We start from the raw sequence: 10,316 nt of genomic DNA, 5'->3' as shown, positions 1-10,316 counted from the left end.
CTACCTTGGTTACAAGCCTTAGTCACCAATTCCCCCCCCCTTTTTTTTTTAAATTCACCTTTGGGAACACTTTATTCTCGAGATCGTTCTCCTGTTAGTCGTTGGCCACAAAGTTGAGTTTGGCGTGGGCCTGACCAACCGGTATAAGAAGAGAATGGAAAGGGAAGGAACCAAAAGAGCGGAGAGAAGGGTGCTTGGCACATGGCCGGGGGGGGGGGGGCTCACCTTCTTACCACTTCAAAAACTTCCTCACCCAGCTCCATAGCTTGGTGATCCACAGGTTGACCCCGAGGTCCATCAGGTATTGGATCTCGGGGGTCAGCATTTTGCGGCAAAGTTTCCGATGCTTTTTGTGAATCTTTTTTTTCAAATTGTAGCCCAGGATGCATTTCTTGCCCAGGGGCTGCCAGGGCTGCATGGCGGATTCCTGGATCGAGTTGGCGTCCACGGGGCGGCCTCCGTCGATGCAGATGCTCTTCATCTTCTCGTTCTCTTCGTTCAGCCTGGCGACGTCCTTCGCCATCCTGGCCTTCCCGTAGGCCTCCACTTTGTGCCAGAACGTGGCGTTGAAGTACTGGTAGAGCTTGGCGTCTAGGAGATTCCAAACCGTGGCTTTTTGGTAGAGTTCGTCGGTCAGCTTCGAGACGGTGGACCCGTTGCGGGTGTTGAGCTTGAAGTAGAGAATGTCTTCCAGCTCCCAACACAACAGGTCCTTCAGAAGCACCAGAGATTCGTCGAAGTACTCCAGGAGCATGACCAGATGGAAGCGTCCGTCGATCTCGCGAATGTACTGGTCGACCAGGGGACTGTTGGGGTCCATATTGTTGTCATAGCCCAAGTCGAAGAAAAGGAGGTTCTGGAGGTAGTGCGCGTTGAACCCTTTCGGGTCGTAGTAATGCCAAGGGTCCCTCAGGAATTCAGCCAGCTTGTCATCTCCCAACACTTTCCAGGTCAAAGGAATGGCGCCCCCAAAGTAATGGAAAGAAGACTCAAAGAGGTAGGCCGGATCCCGCAGCACCGTCACGAACACGGCGTCGGCCGGCAGCAGCTTGCGCACTTCCTCGTACTGAAAGCGCATGTGGTTACACACGATGTTGAAGCACACGCCGGGCTGATATCCCTTTACCTGATTTCGGTCAAAGAAAGACGGGTAGTAGAAATCATTACGTCCGTTGGGGAAGGCGAACTTGAGGCGGTGCTTCTCCCCAAAACGGAAGAGGATATTGAGGAGGGTGCTACTGGCTGTTTTGTGGGTCTTCATGAACATGATGTTTCGTTTGGGGAGGCATTTTTCTCCCGGTGAGCCCTGGCTGCTGTTCCCTGAAGCCGAGAGCCGGGCCTGGGTACGGTAGGACGAACATGAATAAGGGATGGGAATCCTGGGTGAAGGAGAGAAAAAAAAGAAAAACAAATGAGGAAAAATAAATGACTCCTTTCCCCCCCCCCCCGAATTCAGGAGACACCGTCACGAACTTTCTCAAATCTGCTTGGCAAAGGTTTGTTCTAGTCCTTCCGTTGGCCTCCGGTCCCCGTCACTAAGATTTAAAGCGTCTGTTAGTGACAGGAAACTGGCAATTTTGGTTGGCAGTTAAAACAAGTACGGTGCAGGATTTTGCAAGCAAAATTTAGCACAGTAAGATCAAAAGAGAATACAGGAGTGGCCAAACTTGTGGAAACCTTTTTGGGAAAAGTGTATTTTCTAAAACTAGTTAATAACACCACTTTTTTTGGAAGGGAGTAGTACAGTGGTGGGTTTCACAAAATTTTCCTACCGGTTCTGTGGGTGTGGCTTGGTGGGTGTGGCTTGGTGGGAGCGGCAGGGGAAGGATACTGTAAAATCACCATTCCCTCTCCAATCCAGGGGAAGGATACTGTAAAATCCCCATTTCCTCCCGATCAGCCGGGACTCGGGAGGCAGAGAATAGATGGGGGGTAGGGCCAGTCAGAATGTTTACTACCGGTTCTCCGAACTACTCAAAATTTCCGCTACCGGTTCTCCAGAACTGGTCAGAACCTGCTGAAGCCCACCTCTGGAGTAGTACCATAAAATTATATATCCATGGAAAGATAATTTAATTGTGAATGCAATGCCATAACTTTGATGAAGGATTTGCTATTAGAATAGCAGTTGCAGTATAAAGAAGAAAAGGGAAACACGTAGAAAAAAACGAGATATGCAAACTGACTTTGTATAAATATACAAAAGTATGAAGGCTATTGCTTAACGCATTGTAAGCCGCCCTGAGTCTCCGGAGAAGGGCGGCATATAAATCAAATTAAAAAAAAAAAATGCAAGGCGTCCCTGCGCCCCCCTCCATCGCTTCCATCACCTCGTCCCGCGTACACCAGATATTTACTCACTCTGTCATGCTGACTTGCAAAGGTGGTACAGCGTACGAATACAGAACCAGCATGAAGCTGGTGAGAAGAGTTCCCAGGACGAGGCCTTTACACATGGACTTCCAGTTCTTCCTTTGGGGCAACATTATGATCGTCTGAAAGAAGAAAACGGAGAAAAACATCGTTTTGGTTCGTTCGCCCGACAAAATCGCCCTACGTCCAAGAAAAGAAAAAAAAAATCAGAAATACGGCTGGAAAGGGGACCTTGGAGGTCTTCTAGTCCAGCTCCCGATGCGAAATGCTAAGCCATGATGCATCTGGATTTTATAGCGGCTTAGCCACTGGCTGACGGCTGCTCTTCAGGAGTTCCAGAGCCTAAACCGATCGTACGAGAATCGGAGAAATGAGAGTTACGGGAAGGATGACGCAGACTTGCGGCCGGTAAACGCAAGCAAGCACGGGAGATCTTGGCTCATCCGAACTACATAAAATCACGAACGGAGAAAATCTAACTGCCTCGATTCTCTTGCCCTGAATCACTGCATTGGATCATTGCCGGGAATGATCCTCCTAAGCCCTGTAATAATAATAATAATAATAATAATAATAATAATAATAATAATAATAATAATAATAATAATAATAATAATAAAAAACAGAAGCATTTAAAATGACAATCAATGACAATCTGAAGGTGCCAAGGTGAACCTACCTTTCCGTTCATCCAGCCTTTTGCAGGTGGAAGGGAGCGAGGCTGAGCGGCGAGATGGATTTTCTGATTAATAATTTAATCTGGAGTGGAGAACACAGAGGCGCACCTACCTATCCGGGGCACTTTGGACTCATGTTTTAGCTGACTTCGTCATTTGTTCCTTATTGTGCTCCCCCCCCACTGCAACCACATCAGAAAGGGGAAGGGGAAGGGGGAGAGCCTCGCTAAGATACCTGCGCATTTGCATACTTGGTCAGCCTGCATACACATACACACCCCGCTGTCTGTTTTGCAGCCGAGAAGAGAGAGTAATAAAAGGCAACGGCACCTGCCTGTAGCCAGCAGGAGTCCAGAGGAATCGAGCTCACCGGCTGGATGGGAGAGAAATGCCGGCTTATTTGCAAGATCCAGAGAATGCCGGAGTGCAGGACGGCAACTGCATTGCACCAGGGTTGTCCTCTGTGGCAGGCCAAGGAAATTTCTCTCCAGGGCCTGCAAAAGCACAAGGCTGGGGAAGGTCACGGCGGGCCTGCAGAGGTGTAGAAGGGATCCATCCCACAACTGGAAGGCGCTGGTGGAGGAAGAGAGCTTGGGAAGGCGAAAGGAAGACGCTTCCGCCTACGGTGTTTTCTATTCACGGATCCTAGTCCAAAGTATCATAGCAATCTTGTTTGAAATCGGATCAAAGGAAAGACGGAGCTAGAGGTTCCGTAACGTCTTCACAATTTACAACCGAGAGATCTAGCCTGGTGTTTATTTTGAGCCTGGAAACCTAAAACAATCCCCCCTGCTTCAAAAAAAAAAAAGGGGGGGGGGAAATACCCCAGAAACAAAAACGACCACAAGAAAAATGCTTTTTTTTTTCCAGAAAAACACGGTAAACAAAATGAAACGGGTCGTATTTTCCTCATCTTCCCCCCAAGATGTTCAGGGTTACGAAGTTAGAGTTCAAAGCAGTAAAATTGCTACCAAAAATAGAAATTCGTAGAATCATAGGGTTAGAAGGGACCTTAAAAGTCTTCTAGTCCAACCCCCTGCTCAAGGCAGAGTCCTTGATACCGTCACAGACAAATTGTTGTCTGAACTTTTTTTTTGAAAACTTCCTCCTTCCTTCTTCTTTCTTCTTTTTCCCTTTCTTCTCTTCCTTCCTTCCTCCCTCCCTCCCATTGTCCTTTTCTTCCTTCCCTCCCTCCCATTGTCCCTTCCTTCCTTCCTTCCTTCCTTCCTTCCTTCCTTCCTTCCTTCCTTCCTTCCTTCCTTCCTTGTGGTTAGAATGCAGTATTGCAGGCTAATTCTGCCGGCTGACAGCAGTTTGATCCTGACCGGCTCAAGGTTAACTCAGCCTGCCTGCCTGCCTTCCTTCCTTCCTTCCTCCCTCCCTCCCATTGTCTTTTCCTTCCTTCCTTCCCTCCCTCCCATTGTCCGTCCCTCCCTCCCTCCCTTCCTTCCTTCCTTCCTTCCTTCCTTCCTTCCTTCCTTCCTTCCTTCCTTCCTTCCTTCCTTCCTTCCTTCCTTCCTTGTGGTTAGAATGGAGTATTGCAGGCTAATTCTGCCAGCTGCCAGCAGTTTGATCCTGACCGGCTTAAGGTTAACTCAGCCTGCCTGCCTGCCTGCCTGCCTGCCTGCCTGCCTGCCTGCCTGCCTGCCTTCCTTCCTTCCTTCCTTCCTTCCTTCCTTCCTTCCTTCCTTCCTCCCTCCCTTCTTGAATCATAGCGCCAGAAGGGACCTTGAAGATCTCGTAGTTCAACCAGGCAGCAAAACCTACTGCATCCTGCACAGATTACTGTCCAATATTTCTTGAAAACCTCCAGCAAAGGAGCACCCACAATTCCATCAGCTTTCTACTAATGATTGCTGTTTTCCCTATAAACAAAACGAATTATGAAGTCTTTTCAGCCAGCACGCTCCATAAGCTTACAATTGACAAGGAAGGCGAGGAAGTAGAAAATGAAGATGATGAAAAGGTGAAAAATAAAGACGAGCCTTATGCAAGAGCATTATTGAGAAACGCTGCTCTTGTATAAGGCCCAACTTTTATCTATTTTTGAAATAACGAATACCATCTATTCTTCATTTCTCAACATTAGTGTTCTGCCCCAGCTCCGGATTTCCGAGGATATTGACACACACCAACAGTCCTTATCAAATTTATTAAGTAGCAAGAATAAACAAAACCACCAAAGGTTGGCAACCAGCCCAGAAAACAAGATATGATAAACCAAAATACTCTGATAATAAATACGAGTTGTTTCCAGCAAGAAACTTACTAACGGCGTGCGACTTAAATAGGCTAAGGGAGTGGCCAATTATCTTCAAGCCTTACTCTCGAAGAGACCTCCTCCTCTTGAGTATCCACTCCTGCCTTTTGGCAGCCCTGCGTGCTCGAGCATTGAGGAGAGGCTCCTCCACTTCGCTCTCTCCACTTGAAGGAGCCTCTGGAGGTTCTGAAGGCCCTGGCTGAGTCTCTGCCTCTGGCACCACATCCTCTTCAGCCTCCTCGCTGTCCGATGCGAGCGCTGGCTGCGCAGGGTGCTAGCGTGACACACCAGCCTTCTCTTCGTCGGGATCAGCCACAATCCGCGCAGGCCACTGGCGGGCCACAACAATTAGCAACTTTAAGATGGTTGGACGTCAAATCCCAGAATTCCCCTGCCGGCATCTTAAACTGCTTAAAATTGCTGAGGTTGAGAAACATCGTGCTCGAGTATTAAAGAGGAGATTAATCCTGTCCCCCATGATAGTCTTTTATTCTTTCAACAAGAACAATGCTTTAATCTATCACATTGCTTTCTCTTGTTTTTCTTAATGGTGCCAACCATAACTCATAACTCATAGCAACCTAGAACTAAGGAGAAACTTCCTGACGGTGAGAAGAATTAATCGGTGGAACAACTCGTCTCCGGGAGTTGTAAATGCTCCAACACTGGAAGTTTTTAAGAAGATGTTGGATAAACCATTTGTCTGAAACGGTAGACTTCTGAACCTTTGCCAAGATAGGCCTTTGGCAGTTTGCCTAGTTGGACCAAGGTTTGAGATAGGACTGAGGAATTTGTGTTGGAAGGAATTTGCTTTAATTTAGTTGAACGACGCTGGGAATGAAGTAAACCGGTCGAATACCACCTCTGGAACAATCCATTTTTATTCTTTCTAACAGCCAAATAACTGGTAGTTTATTTGTCCCTAGTACCCTGAGTAAATCATTCCAAACCCATAAATCAGAAGGATCCAGTTTCTTTCTCTTCCTTGGAGTTTGGTGTCCATTGCTACATATCACCAATGGTTTCCCTAGCTCAGAAGGGAAGGATCCTTATTTTCCAATTGCAGCTTTTTCTGGGAACGCGTCATGAAAAGGCTTTTTAAAGACTACTTTCCTCTCCATCCCGGCTGAAATAGCCTCTCGGGTTGCTTCCCGTTTACGCTATCCTGGTTTTCCAATTTCTTCTCTTCCTTTTCCTTTGGCTGCCACTGAAGTTTGTTGAACCATCCACAAAGATGATTAGAGGGACTGGAGGATGGCGGGTAGAGAAGCTGAAATCCCATCTTATCCGTTTAGTGTAAGCTGCCGTGGGTGTTTCTAACACTCTTATTCTAATGCTATTTGTTTCATTAGTTGCTCGCTCTAATCTGCCTGCTGAAACAACTTGCAGTCTTACCATGCTGAAAAATACGAGATTCAGCAAATAGGCTCGGTAGATTTATTACGCAGCGTTCCAAAACATGGGGAGGGGGGGCCTGAATTTTTGTGCAGTGCAGAGGATGCCTAAGCTCCCAGGAATGACCGTCCTGCTCACTGGCCTTTGTCCACATTCGTCAAGACCTCCTGAAGGAAGGGGTGGGAGGGCGGGCTTTTTGTCTTGCGAGGGCCTGTTTGATACAGCTGAGATTCTCCTCCCCGATGAATAATGAATGGAAACTGTAAATTGATCCTGAATGGGGAACAAGATTCTTTTATTCCTTCCTTGACATTCAACACCACCGCTTCTGTCTCCGGCTGACTTTCTTCCACAGGAGATCCTATAGAGAACCCGGGAGGAACCTGACACAAACTGGCCACAAAAAGACGACTCTCAATTGGCGAGAGTGGTGCTTCTTAGCCTCTCTCTGGTCTGGCCAAAGAAGGGCCCACCTGGAGCTTTGAAAACACAGCTACACTCTTTCCCCCTCCAGGGTCTTTGCCAGTGTGGGAAGTTAGCACCCACTCCCCTCTCCTAAAAGAATGAAATATTCTAGGAAATATGCAAAAAAGGCAGAATATTGTATTTCTCTGGATGAGGGAAGGAGAAACGTGTTTTTAAAGACAAAGATATTTGGTTCCCATTGAGCAAGGCTGGGCCAGCCTACGATAGTGGCCAAAATTGTGAGAACCTTTTGGAAAAGTGTATTTTTGAGGTTTGATGGCTAATAACACCACTTTTGTTGTTGTTGTTGTGAGTTTCAAGATAATCCTATTCCATTGCTAGAATGGCCTAGGAATAGCCCAGACCTTCACCCAATTGAAAATCGATGAATTTTCCGACTAAAGAAACTTGTTAGTCAGAAGCAACCCAGCAATCAAACCTAGTTAATAGAAGCCATCATTCCATCTTGGTTTCACATGATAACAGCTGCAGAACTCAAAGACTTGGTTCACTCCATGGGAAGATGTTGTAAGGCCGTCATTCATGCTAAAGGTGACCCAACTGAGGATTAGCTGACATGGTGATAAATTTTGTATATCTCTTTTTTTTCTAGGGTGATCATTTTTGTATATCTCGGTTTTTTCTACCTGTTTCACTTTTCTTCTGTCACTGCTGTTCTAATAGCAAATCCTTCATAAAAGTTATTGCAGTGCATTCTTGATTAAATGATCTTTCCATTGATATATAATTTTATGGTACAACTCCAAACAAAACAAAAAAAAGTGGTGTTATTAGCTAGTTTTAGAAAATGCACTTTCCCCAAAAGGTTCCCACAATTTTGGCCACTACTGTATCTACAAGACAGAAGACCTTCAGCTCCAGGGTGATGGGATTAAGACATGACCCTCCAGGACATAACAGGATTATCAGTAGAGCTCACCACATGGCACAACCATCTGGAGACAGTGCATCACCCTCCAAGTTTCATCCAAACCTGAGAGCTCAGACAAAGTCAATCTTAACCCCTGACAGCGAACAATAGAATACATGCCCTTGTCAGAGGAACAGGAAGCTGAAGGGCAAAGCCCAAGAGATGGATATTTCTTCCAACGGGCAGCAAAGCCACCACGATGCGGAAATGCCGTGCCCTTGGCCAATAAAGAATTCTATTCTTATGGAAAGACACGTTGATACCTGCTATGGAAGAAGAAGAAAGGCTGCAAAAGTTGATGGAGTTGGCCGAACCGGCAAAACTGACTACTCCGGTTAAAAGAAAAGAACAATAAGTACTTTTCTTTTCATGTGGAAACCGCTTCTGAACTTTGTGCTTGATGTGGAAAAGAATGTAATTTTGACTTTGGGGTTTACAGATTAGATTGATAGATGTTTATAAAAATGACTTGTTCATATTATTATGGAGAAACAAAAAGCTGTGATTTGTCGAAGAAATCAATGCTTCCTTTTCTTTTCTTTTCTTTTCTCTTTTCTTTTCTTTTCTTCTTTTCTTTTCTTTTTTCTCTTCTTTTCTCTTCCCTTCTCTTCTTCTTTTCTTTTCTTCTTTTCTTTTCTTTTCTTTTCTTCTTTTCTTTTCTTTTCCCTATCTTTCCTCACTTCTCTTCCCCCTTTCCCCTCCCTCCTCACTGATCTTTTATTTACTTTTGTATTTTATAATCCTTAATAACCTAATTAAAAAAAATGTTTTTTATTAAATTTTGCCAGTCTACCATTATCTGCTTTGACTCACCTCCATCTGGCTTGAAGTTAAAACCCCTGCACCTGCGCCCTGCCCCCCCCCCCACGCAGGTGCAGCAGAGACCCGAAAACCAGCTGGCTGGCGGGAGGCCCATTCGTGGCGGAGCCGACCTGGGGCGACAGCTCGCGTGCCCGCAGAGAGGTCTCTGCGCGTCACGACAGTGTTATAGTCAAGGATTGTGCCTCCCTAACTTCTATTATCCGTGTTAAATTGCTGCCTACTGTGGCTCGTTTTGCTTGGGCTGAAGGAGAAAATAAATAACTGGCTTTTGCAGAGGCATCGGCCTGGATAATGTAACCTCCGATCAGTGGGTTTTGGTTTTTTTTAATGCTTGTCAGATCTTATGTGGCTCCTTAGATATACAGGTAGCCCTCAACTTACAACAGTTTGTTTAGTGACCGTTTGGAGTTACGAGGGCATTGAAAAAAAGCAACTTTTTTTCCACTCCCCCCCGAGGAAAAAGCAAGCTCTGACACCTTCCAAACTCTGCCAAGCTGAGCAGAACCTTTTGGAACAAAAAGTCCTTTTTACCTGAAGGGTCTTCCTGTACCTGAGGTGCTCTCCCAGAGAAAAGGGCACAACCTATTCCCCCAAAGCACCTGAATGGCAGGAAAAAGAAGTAATGGAGCGAAGACGACCGAGGAGAGAGGCAACCTGGAACTGAGGAGGAATTTCCTTATAGTCCGAATAATTCATCGGTGGAACAGTTTGCCTCCCGGACTTGGAGTTGCTGCTACTCAAGGGTGCCAATCAAGAAAATATTGCACGACCATTTTCCTGGGATGGAATCAGGACTCCTAGATTTGGCTAGGGGGTGGGACTAGAACAGGGGGTCCCCAACCCCTGGTCCGCAGACTGGCATGCCAGCAAACAAGTTGTCGAGCCTGATCTCCTGCTCGACAACACATATGGGAGGAGGAGGAGAGGAGCCCGTGGGAACGCGACCCGAAGATACCTGGAAGCATTGGGGATACTCTTCACAGGAGGCTGGTGATGGTGGCACAGGCTGTTTAGGCAACCGGATGCGTCGGGGGAGAGGATCGGCAGTGAGTGGAAGGATCACGGACGAGCAGAGGAGGTGGAAGCATTTCACGAGCTGGCACAGAGATAATTGATCGCCCATTTGAATGCCTCACTCAGCTGGATATAACTCAGCTGTTCATTATGTGGTGGGACGGGTGGAGCCTGCACGGATGCATAAAAAACGCTGAGAGGCAGTTGCTCTCAGCGCCAACTTTAAACTATTTTAACTAGCGTTGCCGTGGAGCTACCTTGCAGCTGCAGTAAACCATTTGCCAACTCCAGTTTCACAGTGGGTTGTTTGGGGCCGTCAAGGTTTGTTTAGGAAGTTGGCGCTGCTCCCTTTTGTTTTACTCTGCTATCAGCTGATAAT

General features: G+C 46.5%; 1 protein-coding gene across 1 annotated transcript; it reads right to left on the bottom strand.

Moving 5' to 3' along the window:
* Nucleotides 1-229: 229 nt before the first annotated feature.
* Nucleotides 230-10,046, bottom strand: LOC139326306 (galactosylceramide sulfotransferase-like). The gene is made up of 3 exons (XM_070956471.1): nt 9,879-10,046; nt 2,362-2,495; nt 230-1,379 (listed from the first exon to the last, which is right to left on the bottom strand). Exons 1-3 carry the CDS (start codon nt 10,044-10,046, stop codon nt 230-232), a joined length of 1,452 nt encoding a protein of 483 aa, XP_070812572.1.
* Nucleotides 10,047-10,316: the final 270 nt, after the last annotated feature.

This window comes from Pituophis catenifer, unplaced genomic scaffold, assembly GCF_029215685.1.
Source record: "Pituophis catenifer annectens isolate HBS135680 unplaced genomic scaffold, rPitCat1.0.hap2 SCAF_38, whole genome shotgun sequence".
NCBI lineage: Eukaryota > Metazoa > Chordata > Lepidosauria > Squamata > Colubridae > Pituophis > Pituophis catenifer.
The sequence above is the reverse complement of the archived record's forward strand: the minus strand, read 5'-3'. Positions and strand labels throughout refer to the sequence as shown.